General features: G+C 52.0%; 2 protein-coding genes across 7 annotated transcripts; both read left to right on the top strand.

The window, feature by feature from the left end:
* The first annotated feature begins 544 nt into the window (after nucleotides 1-544).
* Nucleotides 545-7,366, top strand: ING4 (inhibitor of growth family member 4). Of its 6 annotated transcripts, none has more exons than XM_034645440.1 (9): nucleotides 580-660; nucleotides 3,381-3,452; nucleotides 3,943-4,197; nucleotides 5,168-5,334; nucleotides 5,513-5,627; nucleotides 5,792-5,897; nucleotides 6,138-6,285; nucleotides 6,532-6,593; nucleotides 6,703-7,366. In XM_034645440.1, the coding sequence occupies exons 4-9, from the start codon at nucleotides 5,206-5,208 to the stop codon at nucleotides 6,740-6,742; spliced, it is 600 nt and encodes a 199-aa protein (XP_034501331.1). In that variant the 5' UTR covers nucleotides 580-660; nucleotides 3,381-3,452; nucleotides 3,943-4,197; nucleotides 5,168-5,205; the 3' UTR covers nucleotides 6,743-7,366. The 6 variants fall into 6 exon arrangements, with proteins under 6 accessions (XP_011227022.1, XP_034501332.1, XP_002922286.1 ...); XM_034645439.1 differs by lacking the exon at nucleotides 3,943-4,197 and adding an exon at nucleotides 2,156-2,311 and having other exon boundaries at nucleotides 612-660; XM_011228720.3 differs by lacking the exon at nucleotides 3,943-4,197 and having other exon boundaries at nucleotides 545-660; nucleotides 5,513-5,618.
* Nucleotides 7,367-7,751: 385 nt separating this feature from the next.
* On the top strand, nucleotides 7,752-16,929 carry ACRBP (acrosin binding protein). Its single transcript, XM_002922242.4, has 10 exons — nucleotides 7,752-8,365; nucleotides 8,673-8,891; nucleotides 9,047-9,141; nucleotides 9,644-9,761; nucleotides 10,422-10,962; nucleotides 11,467-11,599; nucleotides 14,311-14,490; nucleotides 14,611-14,778; nucleotides 15,900-15,983; nucleotides 16,591-16,929. Exons 1-10 carry the CDS (start codon nucleotides 8,323-8,325, stop codon nucleotides 16,711-16,713), a joined length of 1,704 nt encoding a protein of 567 aa, XP_002922288.2. The 5' UTR covers nucleotides 7,752-8,322; the 3' UTR covers nucleotides 16,714-16,929.
* Nucleotides 16,930-17,226: the final 297 nt, after the last annotated feature.

Raw genomic sequence — 17,226 nt, 5'->3', positions numbered from 1 at the left:
AGTTTATAAATAATTTTTCCATGTTAAAAAATAATCCTGGGTAGCTGATGTTCGTGCGATTGAAAAGAAATGCGGAGGGTTTAACTCTCGCAACACCAGCTACGCCTCCCCAACTTCGTTAAGAAACTAGCTACCTTGAAGAGTCTTGATTCAGCCAGGACCTGCGGTGGTCACTAGATTCATATCCTGCAAAAAGAAGAGTCCCCAGTTGCTGAAAAGGTATATTTATGGAATACAATCCTAAAGAGACAAGGGGCGGGGGTTGCCCCTCATTACCAAACATCCTGGTTTTGGAGGGGAAAACAAAAAAAAAAGTTTGATAGGGAATGCAAAATGGCGACCCTCCGTGACGTCATGCCTGCCTCGGTCGCTTATCGGGGTCTCAGTGAGGGCGGAAGCGGGCTAAAGCCACCTCAAGGCACCTAGGGACCGGCCGTCCCGGCTACCTACGCAAAAGGGAAAGTCTCAACGTCGGGCGGATGTGTGCCCGCGAATAATTTACTGAGGGCGGAAGCTCTCCTTTTAAGGGCGGAAAGGCTCCAACCCAAGGATAATAGCTTCAGCTCCTGTTGCTTTTCAGTCACTTCCGGGGCGGATCGGAAGTTGCTTTGTTTTGCTTCAAGATGGCTGCGGGGATGTATTTGGAACATTATCTGGACAGTAAGAGCAGGCTGGAGGAGGGGGTCAGGGGTCATAGAGTGGCGGGGGGGATCAGGGCTGAGGAGCCGTACGGCCCCGAAGTCCCGGTGGTCAGAAAGTCACAATTGTGGAGGGGTTCCGTGAGAGAAAATATTGGAGGGTGTGAAGAAAGAGGGGGCGGGGCAGCAGGTTCGAGGCCTGGCTTTTGGGTGTAGACGGGGGAGGGGCTGCGCGGTAGGGCTGAGGGGATGTCGCTTGAAGGGCTAACGGGCAGATCTGGGAAGGTATTTGCCGAGCCCATCTCCAGGTTCTCCAGCCTCAGGATATTCCTCCCCCCCGCCCCCCAGTCGTTCAGGATCGGTCGTTTTAGTGTATCACTCACTGCCATTCGGAGCGGCGACAAAGCCTGCTCGCAGCTTCTCCGCTCAGTTCTTTCTCAGAAGCGGTTTCTCACGGGTTTCGGGGGTTGTGAGTGACCACTGTCAGATGGTAAACTGCAACGCTTCTCTTCTTGGAGTAAAGCTCCAATTCCTATCAAATGGAAATCTGGTGTTATGTTTATGCCATTTGTGTAACCCACCCCTTCGCAAAGCCTGTCACTCTCCTGCGCTTACATTTGTCTTAGTGTTGGGAGTCATCCATTCATCCATTCATTTATCGAGGCCCTGCTCTGGGTCAGACATAATGGCAGGTATGCGGAGATACTGGAACGAAAAAGACACAGACCCTGCCCTCAAGTGCTCATAGTCTAGGAGGAAACAGATTCTGCTGATAAATAATGATAAAACTGTGACAAGTGAAGTAATAGGACTACATTAAAAGGACAGTTGGCAGCACTGTTGAAAGACGGGCTGATTGCCTGGGGGTGTGGGTAAAGCTTTACCAGAGGATGTGATATTTGAAGAGTTTTGAAGACCGACTGCTTATTTGGCAGTGTGGAGAAAGAAGGGAAATTTCTGGTTGGGGAAGGCATCAGCAAAGGTATTATGGTGGGTTTGTGGCAGGTCAAGGAAAAGTGAAGTCAGGGTGCTTGATATATAGGACTCAAAGGTCGAAGATTGGGAAGTGAGGCTGGAGAAAGGCTGGGGCTAGATCATGCAAGGTCTTTTAAGTCAGGCTAAGAGGCTTGCACTTTAGATAGCGAAGAACCAACAGACCTTAAAAATAGGTTTTAATAAAGGAAAGCAACTGGTGTACGAGAAGTTCAGGTCTCAGAGAGTGACAGAAGTCTTTAGGAGCTAGAAGGACAGCACTGATTGAATGACTGGGTAGCTGAGAGAGAAGGAAGACTCTAAGGTGACGCCTTGATTTCCTGCTTGGGAAGTGAGGTGGATATGATACCATCAGCAAGATAGGGAATCAGGAGTAACAGCAATATACCTAATTCAATTTAAGCTTACGTATAGGCGTGGTAATTGTATGAGAGTGAATGAGAGTGAGATCATTCAGGGAATACAAGTAAAGTGGGAAAATGAGAGGATTTCAGTATCATCTCAAGAAAACATTGACATTTAAGGGACAGGCTAAGGAAACATCACTGTTGGAATTATCAGAAAGTATATGATGAGATTTGGAATCCTAAGAGGAAGAAAGTTACTGAAGGAAAGAAGATGGTGCCAACTGCTGCAGACATATTTTTTAAGATAGGACTAATAACAGATCATTTGTTTTGGTAAGTCATTGGTGACTTAAAGTAATCTCAGTATAAACTGGTGGTGGCAGACCTGATGTTATAGGTTAAAGAAATGGAGGTATTTTAAAAGTTTGAAGTGGAGTCGTGGGAAGAGATTTTTCTTTTATGGAGAGACTTAAGTTATATGTGCATTTATTCAAGTATTTATTGAAGACCCTCTCTATGCAGGTCACAATAAAATAAGCGAGAAGACAGACATGTCCAGTCCTTCTGGAGGGCTAGGGAGATAGATACCAAATAACTGGTTACACAATTGATTTAACTGCAGTTGGATAAGTTCCCAAAAGGGTAGAGCTAGACTAACTTGACAGCATCATCCAGGGTACTTGGAGTCTGGAGAAGTCAGAGTTGAGCTGAACTTTGAAGAATGATCAGGAATTTAGTAGGCCAAGAGGTATGGTGGAGGTGGCAGTCATTCCGGACAGAGAAAGCAGCATGTGGAAAGCTGGGTAGAGGACGAGCCCTGGCAAGTTGGGGGCACTCAGAGAAGGCCAGTCTGATCAGAGCAGGCAGAGCACAAAGGGGGACTGACCTGAATCAAGGCTGAAGTAAGGCGAGCATGGGCCAGAAAGTACAAAATAATAGGAATTGTGTGGTAGGAAGTTACCAGAAGGGTGGCTTGACCAGGAGGGTGACTTGATGAGATTTGTATTTTTAGAGAGAATATTCTGACTATGATACAGAGAGTAGAGTGGAAGAGTGTGTGTGTGTGTGTGTGTGTGTGTGTGTGTGTGATGAGTGGAGGATACCAGGTGGGTATTTGGACTGAGGGCAAGGAGCGTGGAGGGAATCAAGGAAAAGGAGGGGCTGATTGATAGAGTAAGGTTACTGAAGGGGCAAATGGTGGGAAAGCTGGGAAGAGATGGCAAAGTTAGTTGTGGAGAGGTGCAGACACATCCTCCACTGATAAAGGAATGATGAGTGCTGTTCCGGATAAAACCAACTGTTCCAAGGAGGGGAAATTGAGTCCCCTTTTGGATCTGTACTTTAAAAGCAGCTATAAGGCCTATGAAGTGCAGTGATTCTCAGTTTTTCTTCTTCTCCCTAGGTATCGAAAACCTCCCCTTCGAATTGCAGAGAAACTTTCAGCTCATGAGGGACCTGGACCAAAGAACAGAGGGTACGTACAGAGTAAGGAGTTTGTGTGTATAATGAGTGTGTATGATCATTTCTTTTTTTTCTGTCTGGTGTTACCATATCATCTGGTCTGATCTGGAGAACTGTGGCTTCTCTCTCTTTTTTACTCTCTTGTAATTCTCAAAAGGAGAGCAGTGAAGATCTGCATTTCTAGATCGGCTTTTCCATTATAGAGTATTGCGACAATGCCTCAAGAATTCAAAGATGCTCTGTTCTTTATATCTGCAAGAAGAATTCAAAAAGAAGTCAACTCTAGAATCGTTTCTGTTTTCTGTATTCCATATATCTGTAGGAAGACTAGGATATTTCTACTCTGCTGGATTGTTAATGTTCCTATCACAGAATTCGATGTGGCCATAGACCACAAGTCATGTTGGTAGAGAAGTTCTTAAAAAGAAAGAGAAAAAGAGAAAAAAGAAGGAAAAGCAGCAATTAACAACAGGATCTCTACACTGTATTCTTCAACCTTACAGAAGCACTAGATACCATCTGTGGCCTTCCTTGGATGTTGAACAAATCTGGCTGCACTGAGGCATGCACTTGGAGCCTGAGGCTACACTACAGTGGTCAGATTGGTCTCTTCAAGGGCAAAGATGTCGTCTCTTGGAGCCATGCCCCATACCTGCTGAAGGATATGTAGGTCTTCCCTTCCATCCTTATGTAGCCATGCTCAAGGATGTGACAAGCTGGTGTTAGAATACCTAAAGCTGTGATTTCAGTTACTCTGGGTAAGTTTACTCATGAAAAAGTGAACATAATGTAAAATTCTGGATGTAGACCCCCTACTCCCCACCCCCCCCAAGAACTGCCTGCCGAATGCTTGCTTCCTTTGCATCACATTCCCTACTCTTGAGTTCATGCACAGAAAGACCGGTTGGGAGATTATCAAACCACATGCATTTTCAGCTTCCTCCCAAGGCCTCCCATGAAATGGGGCACAAGCATAGTGTGTACACAGGTCCTTCCGGTTGTCTGTCGCTGCACCATGTTACAGTGACTCTTTTGTCTCTCTTCATCGACATTTTTTATGAGTCCTACCAAGTAGTAGGCAGTAGGCATCTACAGTCTCAATGTCTGGGGACATCGCCAGCCTTCCGATATTAAAATGTTCGGAGCAGTGTGTAAGATGAACAAACAGAAAAAGTGACGGGAAATCCGAGCAGGTTGCAGACGATGAGCAAAGTAGGGTAAAAGAACTGTTACATAAATGAACTAGGGCCTAGTTTTAAACGATGAGTCAGAGACGTACAGACCTGGAAGGCAGCAGCAGATGACCCAGCCGGCTTCGCAGTACTCAGAGCTGTTGTGGAATGTTTTTGAGACAAGAAATCAGGAAGCCTGTGAGACAAGATTCATGGTTCAAGAAGCAGCAAGCCCTGCAAAGAAGCATCTTCAGACACCAACAGAAATATATTTCGTATTGGTGCGGTATGCAAAGGCTCCCTCCTTATTTTTCACTAACTTCAGTTCCAGCTATGATAGCAATGTTTTCAGCACCTGGAGACACCTTTAAAACAAAATACTGTCAGTATGTTGCATTACTTGAGTGAATGGCACAGTACCTATGAACTTTCAGGGGATTTTAGTTCGAAGGTTATGATGATGGTCCATGGAAAAGGTCCAAGAAACAAGAGGAAGAAGTGTGTTTCACCTAGCCGCTCAGGGGCCTTTGTGACCAGGCCTCTGTCTCTGTTGTAGACCTGAAGGCTGAAATTGACAAGTTGGCCACTGAGTATATGAGTAGCGCCCGCAGCCTGAGCTCCGAGGAAAAATTGGCCCTTCTCAAACAGATCCAGGAAGCCTATGGCAAGTGCAAGGAATTTGGTGACGACAAGGTGCAGCTTGCCATGCAGACCTATGAGATGGTATGGCCCTGTTCATGGCTCCCCACCTACCTCCCATCTAATCCTTGGGGTCCTAGACCCCTCCTTCAGCTGTGCCGGGATCTGTTTTGGGTCTGGGAGATACATAGAATGTGCCTTAGCCTTATTTTCTTTTGCCGGAACGAGCCTTGTAGCTCTCTCTTTCCTTCCTTGCACCTAGGTGGACAAACACATCCGGCGACTGGACACAGACCTGGCCCGCTTCGAGGCTGATTTGAAGGAGAAGCAGATTGAGTCCAGTGACTATGACAGCTCTTCCAGCAAAGGCAAAAAGAGTGAGGAGGGGGGCGGGGCCTGAGAGGGGGGCGGGGACACCAAGAGGGAGAAGCAGCCACACTTCAGCTGTGAGGGAGGGGCACCAGCTTGGAAGGAGGGGGAAGCAGGAAGACTTAACCCATCTTTCTCCCTGCCTTCTGGCTTTCCCCCTCTTTCCTGGAAGGCCGGACTCAGAAGGAGAAGAAAGCTGCCCGTGCTCGTTCCAAAGGGAAAAACTCAGATGAAGAAGCTCCCAAAGCTGCCCAAAAGAAGTTGAAACTTGTGCGCACGTGAGTGTACAAGGGGACACTTTGCCGCGTGGCGTATTTTTTTCTCCTGCCCCGCACTCCCACCCCACGCTGCCCTTGCCACTCTCTCCGTCTTCTGGGCCAGTAACTTCTCCTTATCGCTGTGGTATTTGCTGGATAGAGAAGACACGCCACAGATCACTTGCCCACCAGGATGTCTTTCTACCACCTCTGTAGCTTCCCTTTCTGCAGATGACACGTTCTCTTCCTCTTGGCATGCAGAAGTCCTGAGTATGGGATGCCCTCAGTGACCTTTGGCAGTGTCCACCCCTCTGATGTGTTGGATATGCCTGTGGATCCCAACGAACCCACCTATTGCCTTTGTCACCAGGTCTCCTATGGAGAGATGATTGGCTGTGACAACCCTGATGTGAGAACCCACCGTTTTGCCTCCAGATGGGGTTCTGGGGGCCACGAGGGAGCGGGTACAAGAGGGGAAGAAACGGTTGAATAGTGGGACTCCAGAATAAGAGGACGGTGGAGTTGGTTGGCCTTGGGACCTCCAAGATTTCTCCAAAGGGACGGAATACGGGAACACTTCTGAGGAAACTTCTTTTCTTTCCTCTCCCCCACCCGGGCCCCTGACTTCTGCTTCTTCCATCTTCCTCCTTTTCAGTGTTCCATCGAGTGGTTCCACTTTGCCTGTGTGGGGCTGACGACCAAGCCTCGGGGGAAGTGGTGAGTGAGAGAGTTGCGGCAGGCGCCGGGCTGCCCGTCAGCTGCGTGGAGGAGGGCACTCCCTCTCACTCACTTTCTCCCTCCGCCTCTCTATCACGTTCCTCTCTAGGTTCTGCCCACGCTGCTCCCAGGAACGCAAGAAGAAATAGATAGGGGCCTTGGATTCCCACGGTTTCTTCCACATCCCTGGACCCGGGCTAGTGGGGAGAGGAAAGCCTGTGCTGGGGCCCGGGGCTCAGGGAGAGTGGATGGCGCAGTGTAGTCATCCCTTCTCCTCCCCTCTCCCCACTCCTGGTGCTGAGGCTGCATCCAGACCCTGGTAGGGAGGGCTGCCGCAGCTGCTGACCGTCTGTGCTCTCATTCAGCCTGCCCCCCTCAGAGGAAAGTGGCTTGCCCACTGTCCTTTTGCCTCCGTGCTGAGGTTGGTGCTGTATTTCCAAGGGATGGTCCTCTTCACTCCCCTTGCTTTGTATTTAAGGACTGGGGCAGTAGCATGGGGGCACTCCCCAGCCCTCCTGAGTCCCTCCCCCTGTGGGGGGGCTCTGGTGTGATAAACTCTCTTTGTTCTCTTCCTGCTTTTTCCACGGGAGGGGCTCCCCCGGAGCATCTGGGCCGTGGCCTTAGTTGAAGGGGCACCCCTTCCTCTGTGTCAAGAGAATTCATCCTGGCCTTGTGAGTGGGAGGGGGCAAGGTGGAATGCACATCACTCACGTGTAAAGGAGTTTGAGTAGGTGAATAAAAGCTGTCCGTGTTGGCCTGCTGTGTTTATTGTAGAGACCGTATTTTACTACGTGTGCTGAACATTTCGTTTGCCTCCTCTGGGTCGGATTAGAGGTGGGAGGAGGTAGAACGAGACGGGGCAGCAGGAGCCGCACCTCCGCACCGGACTCCACAGCTCTCAACTTGGAAGGACAGAGCCGGCGGGGCTGGGGGTGGGGGCCTCAGACGGGGGCCTTCCCAAACTCTTAAAATTGTGCATCTTTTCTCCGTAAAACATCTTTCCCTTAATTTCCAATAAACATGTCTTTGTGTTTTATGCATGTACTATAATACTATTAGCTTGATTTCTTATTTTAAACACAAAATGGAAAAACATTTTCGCCTGTGTCGATGGGCTGTCTTGCTCACCTCCCACTTGGAAACCACTTACTTAGACTGAACCGACCTTACACCTGAGCACCTCCTCACCTGAACCCTGCTCGTTTCCCCTTTTGGCTCGTTTTCTTACCTGGAGGCTCCCTCTGGTTCCTACCCAGGGAGGCCCTGACTGTGCTCTGTACGCTCCAGCCCCGCCTGCCCCACAACCCTGCCTACATTCCCATCTAAGCCTCACCACCTCTTGGGCACATTGGTTGTCCAAACCCCGGTTTTGTCATCTTGTAATACAGGGATAATAGTACCCACTTTCTGGGATTACCTCGGGAATGAAATAAGGTAATACATAGAATAACACAGCGCCTACTCCGTCGAAGGTACTGGGTCAGTGATGGCTTTTGCCGTCATTATCCTCCGGAGGTGCACTATGACACACGCGAGGACCCTTAGCCCCGGGGGCGCGGTGAGCCCCAGAGCGCGCGTCAGTTTCCGTGGCCCCGCCCCCGGCCCTTTGTGACGTTGGGGCCGCACCTTCTACTCCCCCGTCGGCGAGCCCGCGCCCGCCGGCTCTCTCTGGCTTGGCCCGTTAGAGGCCGCTTTGGTCCGGGGAAACGCGGGCGGATCGACTGGGGCCATGAGGAAGCTAGCCGCCGGCTTTCTTCTCTCACTCTTCAAGGGTGAGAGGTTCCCGCCTACTCGAGCAGTCTCCTTCTCCGGGGGTTCGGTCCTCCACTTCCCAAGAGCCCTTGCTATAAGGTTTTGAAACGCTTTCTCGGGGTGGTCGTGTTGGGTTTGCTCCCTAGCTTCTGGGGTCAGACCTTAGCCTCTGCCCCTGGAATCTCCTCACCCTGATCGGCTGGGATCGCCGGCCAGACATCCCCCAGTTGCTGATTTCCACAGGCCCGCTTGCCAGTCTGTCTGTCCAGGGCCCCAAGCGGGTTTTGGAGTTCGGTGCATCCATCCGTCTGTTTCCCCGCCCCGCAGTGCTGCTCCTGCTTTTGACACCCGCCCCAGCCCAGGATTCAATTTCGGCCTCCACTCCAGGCAGCCCTCTCTCTCCCACGGAATATGAACGCTTCTTCTCACTGCTGACCCCAACCTGGAAAGCAGAGACTACTTGCCGTCTCCGTGCAACGCACGGCTGCCGGAACCCCACCCTCGTCCAGCTGGACCAATACGAAAATCACGGCTTGGTGCCCGACGGTGAGGGCCAGACTAGTGGGGCAGGGGTAGGGCCTGCTCCTTACCCTGAGGCCATATTCTCCACTCTGCAGACCCAAGGAGCCCACCGCCCCCCAGCCTTGGGGAGGGAGTTCCCCCTGTGTGTGTTCACTTTCTCCACCCCTGCCCATTCTCAGGCGCTGTCTGCTCCGACCTCCCTTATGCCTCCTGGTTTGAGTCCTTCTGCCAATTTACTCAGTATCGCTGCTCCAACCACGTCTACTACGCCAAGGTGAAGCTCGGGACAAAGGTTGGATCTGGTGTCCTAGGACCACGGGGGAGGGGGGGCAGGTGAGGCGTTGAGGAAGGGCTCCAGGAGGGCCATCCTAAGAGCCTCCCTCCCCGCCACTTTGCCAGTCCTTTACACAGATGACACATGAGTACAGTCTCACCTTGGGCTTTGAGACTGTCGGAACAATCTTGTTCCTGCGAGGAAAGTAGGGAAGAGGGAAGGGAAGAGGCAAAGGGACAAGCCATCCCCTTTCTTCTAACACTTGAGTGATTTCATTCAAGTCAAACACAAGAGTGAAGGCAGGGGTGTGGCCCAGACATGGAGTCTTATCTCACAGGGGAACCCTTTCTCAGGTCTAGAGGGTTCCAGCAGGGACCATATTCCTTCATCCCTGCCCAGCAGCTGTGAGAGAGGAGACATGCCAGAAAAGGACTGAGCTGGACCCTGGAGTAGAAGTCTGCCCTATGGGAAAGACATGCCCACTGTCCTTCTCTTCTTGCAGAGGGTCCTGTGCTCCCAGCCAGTCTCAATCCTCTCACCTAACACTCTCAAGGAGATTGACGCTTCCTCTGATGTCCCTCCCACCACGATGACCTCCCCCCTCTCATCTCACGTCACAGGTGAGACCCTCCCAGTACCTGGGAGGCTACCTGCAAGCCCTTCCACAAATCCCAGAGCCCAGGAGTTAAGACATCGGTGGTAGGGAATGGGGAAGCATGTTGAGCGGGCTGGGGGGAAGGGGGCCCTGGCAGCATGCCCAATAGTTACATAAGGCTGGAAACGCCTTTTTGTGAACACAAGGTGGGGTTATCCCATCCCAGAGTATCTTCTCACATTGCTTACAATTCTAGGAAAAATTCACTTTTCCCAGCTCCCCCAAACATTCCTGCGTCTGGAAGTCCTCTGGGACTTTCATAAGCGACCATCCTCACTCGAGAAAGGATTCGTTGCTAGCTATTCAGCATCTTTGGTGTTTCCTAAGTGAGAGGGACAAAAGGTGGGATTTGAGGTGGGAGTTAGGGAAGAGGAGCCCTTGTAAGGGAGGTGGAAAGGGGAACCACAATTGCCATAATTACCATGGCAATTTTTCTTTTATTTTCGTATTCGTATTCTTCCTTGTGTGTTTTACACTCGACTGTGTGAATTAAGTGTCATTTAGGCTGCTTTCCCGTGCCTTTGTGTTGCTGTGTGTGTCCCGCTGTAACAAAGACCCTCGCGGGCCAGAAGCCTGACTGTTCCTTTCCATTTTCTTTCTCGGTCCTTCCCAAACCCTTCTGCAGCCACGGAACAACAGGCCTTCCAGCCCTGGCCCGAGAGGCTGAACAACAATGTGCAGGAGCTGCTACAATCCTCCCTGTCCCTGGGGGGGCAGGAGCAAGGGCAGGAGCGCAAGCAGCAGCAAGGGCAGGAGCGCAAGCAGGAGCAAGGGCAGGAGCGCAAGCAGCAGCAAGGGCAGGAGCATAAACAGGAGGAAGGGCAGGAGCATAAACAGGAGGAAGGGCAGGAGCATAAACAGGAGGAAGGGCAGGAGCAAGAAGAGCAGGAGGAGGAACTGGAGGAGGAGGGAAAGCAAGAGGAAGGACAGGGGGCAGAGCAGGGACTGGAGTCGATGGCTGGGCTGCAGACAGACCCAAAGCTCAAGTTCCAGTCTGAGTTCGTGTCTTCCAACCCTTCCTCCTTCACTCCCCGGGTACGGGAAGTGGAGTCCACTCCTATGATGATGGAGAACATCCAGGAGCTCATTCGATCAGCCCAGGAAATGGATGAAATGAATGAGCTGTATGACGAAGAACCTGTCTGGAAAAAGCCAACCCGTGACAGGTACAGGCAGTTCTGACCGCCCCCCCCCCAACCCCCACCCCACCACTAGCCCTATCCCCGCTGCTGCCTTTTTTGGGAAGAAGAAGCTCCCTTTCCCAGCTTCACTTCCAAGACCCACTCAGACCTGCTTGGACTAGAGGTGCGCCTAAAAACTATCTGCCTCACCTGTTCTCTTGCCATCGCTGGCTTAAGCCCTGCCCTAGACCCCCATTCTCTGTGTGATGGGTTGGTGTGGGCCCTGGACCTGGACCTACCGGGCTTGGGTTCTGGTCTTGTCTCTGCCTCTGATTAGCATTGCAGCTTTGGGGAAGATTACTTCCCCTTTCTGGACCTCAGTTCCTCATTTGTAAAAGGAGGCAGTTGGTCTGGAGGGCTCTGAAGCCCCATGAGCATGCTGAGTGTGTGTGACCAAGACCAGACACCGAGGGGAGGGGAAAGAGTGGATGTGGCTTTCTGCCCCAGCCCTCCGGCCCATCCTCACCAGCCAGTGCCGTCTTCTTACAGCCTCCTGCAGATGCCCCACGTAGAGGCCTTGCTGGTGCTGTGCTACTCTATTGTGGAGAACACCTGCACCATAACGCCCACAGCCAGGGCCTGGCAGTACATAGAGGAGGAGATCCTTGGTTTCGGGAAGCCGGTATGCCTGCAATGCTGTGTAACGGATACATGCTCGTTGGCCGTCCTCTGGGCCTGGCACTATACTGGGCCTTGAGAGTGTGGGGGGAAGGCAGGGATACAGAAGGCATAAGGCATCCTTGGAGAGATTCTCTCTGAGTGAGAATCCCTTCTTTGGGAGGACATCTCCAGCTCACCTTAAAGGAAGAAGGCCGAAGACCTAGTCTGGAATCCATTCCAGTCCCGAGTTCATTCTTCATCTCTCTGAGCTGTTAAGCTTGAGTTATCTCCTGAGCTACTCCACCATCTTTAATACTTGGCTTTGCCTTGGGTGCAGCTCTCCATTCCAGAGGGATCATAGAACCCCTTCCAAGGATCTGTAGAGAGATCCCAGTCTCGATGTGCCCTCAGCACCCAGTGAGTCCTATTCCCAGGAAGACATTCCGTAGGTTTTGAAATAAGACAAGTTAGCAAACATTTGTTAAGAGTCAGCATGCCCTCCATTCATCTGTTTGTTCTATAGGGTATGGTGGCAGGCCCAGAGGCTGGCCATCGAGCAAGTTAAATAATTGGTTTTTCAGTACAGTGTACCAGCGCTGTACTAAGTACTTGAGATGTTGGTGATGAGTAAAATAGATCCAATCTTCTCAGAGTCTAGTGGGAGAGACAGATGAGGAAGCAGGCAGAACAGTGTGATGGATAAATGCACCCATAGATAAGTACATAGTCCAGAGGCAGCAGATGGGGGACCCCATGGTCCATGTTTGGGAGGATCAGAGAATTCTTAGAGGAACCGATGTTTATAACAGAGACCTGAAAATGAAAGAAGTTAAGCAGGCAAAAGAAGGGGCTTGGTAGAGGTTCCTGCTAGAGGGGATAGTAGGGCACCTAGAATGAACGTACTGCTCCTGCCCTTAAGGGGTCTGAGAGCCATGAGAGATTCAGTAGCATTATAAAAGAAGTGTGCGGTAGGTGTTGGAGAGAGACTTATTTGTTAAGGATTTTATTTATTGGGGCACCTGGGTGGCACAGCGGTTAAGCGTCTGCCTTCGGCTCAGGGCGTGATCTCGGCGTTGTGGGATCGAGCCCCACATCAGGCTCTTGGACTATGAGCCTGCTTCTTCCTCTCCCACTCCCCCTGCTTGTGTTCCCTTTCTCGCTGGCTGTCTCTATCTCTGTCGAATAAATAAATAAATCTTTTTAAAAAAAGGATTTTATTTATTGAGAGAGAGAGCAGGAGCAGGGGGTGGGGGACAGAGGAGGGCAGAAGGAGAGGCAGGCTCCCCGCTGAGCAGGAAGCCCAATGCGGGGCTCAATCCCAGCACCCCAAGATCATGACCTGAGCCCAAGGCAGATGCTTAACCGACTGAGCCACCCAGGTGTCCCTTGAGACTTGTGGGGGTTTTTTTTGTTTTGTTTTGTTTTGTTTTGTTTTTTGAGTGTAGGAAGTTCAGGAGTCGTGGAGAGCTCCCGGGATATCACAGTTTGGTTCAGGGACCAATACGGAGCCCATTTTACCTGGAGCAGAGTGGCAGAAGATCGAGTCAGAGAGATAGGAAGGGTCCTAGGGTGAAAACTCTCAAACAGCGATCTGAAGCATTTGTACTGAACTTGGTAGGAAAAGTTAGCCCGAAAACGATTTTAAGTCAGGGACGTGATGATGCTGCCTTACGTGCTGGTGTGAGGAGTAAATGAGGTGACGTGAGAGATTCCGTGCTCTGGGACGTGTGCACCCATGCGTGAAGGGGGAAGATGGCATGGACTGGGCACGCTGGTTAGCAAGCCCTGCCCGGGAATGCAGAGGAAAGCCAGTCAGGGCGCAGACAGACCCCAGCTAGGAGATGGGTAACTCCGCTCTGAAGAATGTCTTCCAAGAACTTGGAGGGTTTGGACCTAAGTTCTTAGGTAGAGTGTGGGTTTGGGAGTTAGCTGGGCAGAGCTCCACCATCGATTAGACGCGTGGTTCTGCACAGACTACTTGACCTCAACTGAGCCCGTTTCCTCCTCAGTCAAATGGAGATGTTTCTCGTACCTAGGCTAGGATAGGGCTCTGGTGAAGGCTAACTGAGGCGAAAGCGTTTGTGGCTGTGGTGTCTGGCACTGTGTCGACTTTATAGATATTAGCATTATCATTAGCAGAGAGAGGGAGAGAAAGAGAGTCTAAGGAATGATTGTAAATCTTAAAAAAAAAAAAATTGGGGGCTCCTGGGTGGCTCAGTCGGTTAAGCGTCTGCCTGCGGCTCAGGTCGCGATCCCAGTGTCCTGGGATTGAGTCCTGCGTCAGGCTCCCTGCTTAGTGGGGAATCTGCTTCTCGCTTCTCCCTCTGCCCCTCCCCACTTCTTGTGTGTGCTCTCTCTCACTCTCTCTCTCTCTCTCAAATAAATAAAATCTTTGGGGAAAAAAAAGGAATGATCGTAGGTCACCTGGTGGTAGACATCTGTCAGGTACTTGGCAATGAGGATTTGGAGCTCAGGAAAGAGATCGGAACGGATGATAAAGATTTGGGTGTTGTCTTCAGAAAGGTGAAGGTTACCTGGGAGTAGACACATCATCCAAGAGGGTGAAGAGTTAGAGCACTGAGGAGAGGTCCTGGAGGAGCCTTTGGGGAGGGGGCAGGGAGGAAAGCCAGAGAAGCCTTCGGAAGAGCCTTAATACGAAGACATTCTGTGGGGACGGCTCTGCGGGGCTGAAAGTGTCTCAGCCTCAGCCTATCAACCACACTCCTGCCCCAGGTCTGTGACAACCTTGGGCGGCGACACACAGCCACCTGTGCCCTCTGTGACTTCTGCTCCCTGAAGCTGGAACAGTGCCACTCGGAGGCGGTCCTGCAGCGACAGCTGTGTGACAGCTCGCACAAAACACCCTTCATCAGCCCCCTGCTCATAGCCCAGAGCATGTCCATCGGTACCCAGGTACTTAGCGGGCAGCCTGCCGTGGGGGAGGCCTGAGGCTCCAGGCAGGACTGGGCAGCGAGAAGGGAGGTCTGCAGGGGGACAGGGGTGTGCACCTCTCCCCTGTCCCCTGTGCCACAGGTAGGGACCCCAACATCAGGCCGCTTCTACGGGCTGGATATGTATGGCGGGCTCCGCATGGACTTCTGGTGTGCCCGGCTGGCTACCAAGGGCTGTGAAGATATTCGAGTGTCCGGCTGGCTCCAGACGGAATTCCTTAGCTTCCAGGATGGGGATTTCCCCACCAAGGTCAGAGCCTTTCCCCAAAGCTCCACCCTACCCCAGTTGTCCCCGTTCCTTCCAGTTACTTGCTCTGAGGAGCCCTAGGATGTGCAAGGGGGCTAGGCCTCTGGTTTTTGGGGAACCAGTCCTCACTGAGCCTCCTGCCTCTTTGCAATAGACACCCTTCCATCCCCTCCCCCTCTCAAAAAAAAAAAAGGATTGTGTTTGCAGAAGGAGTAGGAATCAGAGGGGCGGAGGGGTGGGAGAGCTCGGGAGGGGGAGGCAGGAGACAGATGTTCTGATCCCAGCTCTGCAGGGTCCATGCTGAGGGGCTTTGGTTAAGTCACTTCCCACACTGGCCCAAAGTTAGACTCACCCCTACAACCAATGACCGAGGGGTCACGGACCTGTGATCCCCCACTGCCCTGCTTCGGTCTGGCGGGCTTCTTGCCCTATGGTACCAGCACTTCCCTGCTCAGTGGAATCAGCTTTGCTCCTGCTCTCCACAGACTGACCTCCCCTGTTGGGCTACTAGTTGTTGACTGTTTAGCAGGAAAAATCAAGGCCAGAAAGCTGGGGCAGCTTAAGAAAGGGCTGGTGGCTGAGATGAGGGGCCCTCTCCAGCTCTTATCCCCGGGCCTGAGGAGAGGTCCTGGAGGAGACTTTGGATCTAGAAAGGGTCTCAGAGATCATCCCTCCTTCTCCCCTGGATGTATAGATGGGGAGGCGAGATCCACAGAGGAAAGGGACTCACCCAGGGTCATACATTGAGATTCCTCTACCCTCTCCCTCACTTAACCATCACTAGAAGGCTCCCTGAGATTGGACCCCGATTGGGCCCCCTTCCCCATTCCCTATTCCTCAGCTACTTTCCCAGCAAGCTGCCCAATAGGGCAGCCACTTAATTCTCTGGCTCCTGGCTTCTTTTCAGCACTGAACTGTGACTGGGGGGGGTGTGGGGGCAAGAAAGGCGGCGGGGACAGAGGCCTCTTCCTCAGAGAGGGGGCACCCCAGGTGTGGAAGGTCTGGTTCTCAAGGGTTCCAGCCCTGGCCCTGGTTTGGCCATTATGGGCTCTCTCTGGAGGACTTGTGTGTCTTAGAAGACTTCTGATGTCTCCCCACCTCCCCATTCCTGGCTCCTGGCTTAGATTTGTGACACAGACTATGTACAGTATCCAAACTACTGTGCCTTCAAAAGCCAACAGTGCCTGATGAGAAGCCGGGACCGGAAGGTGAGCCCCTCACCCTGCCCCCTCCTTCTCCCCTCAGCCCCTCAATCGGTCACCACAGGGGGGTCTATTCTGAGCACACACACACACACACACACACACACACACCTCGCTCTGCTGTGAGCGACAGAGGTGAGAAGAGTTCCTTGCTTGCGTCTCTGGGCTGAGGCCTCCACCAGAGCCCTCTCACCCACTCCATCCTGTCTTGGAGTAAGCGATGCCCTCCCAGCAGCGGTGGGACGGGTGGTCCAGGAAGGATGCTGCAAATAAAAGGAGAGGGTCCCTTTGGGGCACCATGGCAAGAATCCCTAGCTGGGTTGGGCATTGGGTGCTGAGGTCTCGGCTTGCGTCTGCTGTTACTCACCAAGTAGTCTGGAATAAGTTACTTCCTCCCCCATCCTCAGCCTCCTCGCTTCTTAAAGGAGAGATTGGGCTACTTGGTGTCTCTTGCAGCCTTAAAAACCCACATCTGTTTCCTCCTTCCTTCGACTGCCCTGTGCCGGTCCCCGCTCACCTCTGGTTCTTGTGGGACTCATGCCACTTCCCCACCTCTGTGCCTCTGCCTCCTGGGCTCTGTGACACAGAGTGTGTGTCCCCAATCCCTGTGTAGGTGTCCCGTATGAGATGTCTGCAGAACGAGACTTACAGTGTTTTGAGCCAGGCCAAAAGTGAGGACCTTGTGCTTCGATGGAGCCAGGAATTTAGCACCTTGACTCTAGGCCAAGCCGGATGAGCTGGGGTCCGTCCTGTCTCCACCCCAGCCCGACCTTTCCATATTCCATTGCTTTTAGACCCCATCTGTCAGTTTGCTTCCTGGCTGCCCCTTGTGGGTCTCTTACCTGGTCCCTACTCACATTGTCCATGGGTTGGGGCAGCAGTCCCAGAGAGGTCCGTGATGGGAACTCCACCCGCCTTAAAGTATGTCTTTACATAAAGTGTTTATTTTCAACCTGTGTGGCCTACTTTGGTTGTGATCCCATCCTCAGCACTGCCATCCTGCCCCATGGGAATCAACACTCCAACCCCTGGGGTTTATGGATCCATCTGAAGATGAAAGGACCTCATGAATGGTGCTCAGGGAAGTAGCCAACTGCCAGGAGAAGACCTAAGGAATCAGGAAGTTGGGTGGAAGAAGTCCGTGGCTGGGGTCTTAGGGATTGTGTGGGCCATGAGGGCACGTATCTTCATTTCTGAAGCCCATGACTTCGGTTGAGTATAAGATTGTCCCTCTGGAGGATAAAGGCCA

The sequence above is a fragment of the Ailuropoda melanoleuca genome, chromosome 16 (genome assembly GCF_002007445.2).
Source record: "Ailuropoda melanoleuca isolate Jingjing chromosome 16, ASM200744v2, whole genome shotgun sequence".
NCBI classification, from domain to species: domain Eukaryota; kingdom Metazoa; phylum Chordata; class Mammalia; order Carnivora; family Ursidae; genus Ailuropoda; species Ailuropoda melanoleuca.
Note: the sequence above shows the minus strand (reverse complement) of the source record. Positions and strands in the feature narration are given on the sequence as shown.

What these genes read in the sequence shown, in the direction of transcription:
- ACRBP (XM_002922242.4), top strand. Translation starts at nt 8,323, where the DNA reads ATGAGGAAGCTAGCCGCCGGCTTTCTTCTCTCACTCTTCAAGG. An exon ending in TCTTCTCTCACTCTTCAAGG is followed by an intron (nt 8,366 to 8,672) that starts GTGAGAGGTTCC and finishes CCCGCCCCGCAG; the next exon opens with TGCTGCTCCTGCTTTTGACA. An exon ending in TCACGGCTTGGTGCCCGACG is followed by an intron (nt 8,892 to 9,046) that starts GTGAGGGCCAGA and finishes GCCCATTCTCAG; the next exon opens with GCGCTGTCTGCTCCGACCTC.
- ING4 (XM_002922240.4), top strand. Translation starts at nt 624, where the DNA reads ATGGCTGCGGGGATGTATTTGGAACATTATCTGGACA. An exon ending in TTCCAGCAAAGGCAAAAAGA is followed by an intron (nt 5,628 to 5,791) that starts GTGAGGAGGGGG and finishes CTTTCCTGGAAG; the next exon opens with GCCGGACTCAGAAGGAGAAG. An exon ending in ACCAAGCCTCGGGGGAAGTG is followed by an intron (nt 6,594 to 6,702) that starts GTGAGTGAGAGA and finishes GTTCCTCTCTAG; the next exon opens with GTTCTGCCCACGCTGCTCCC.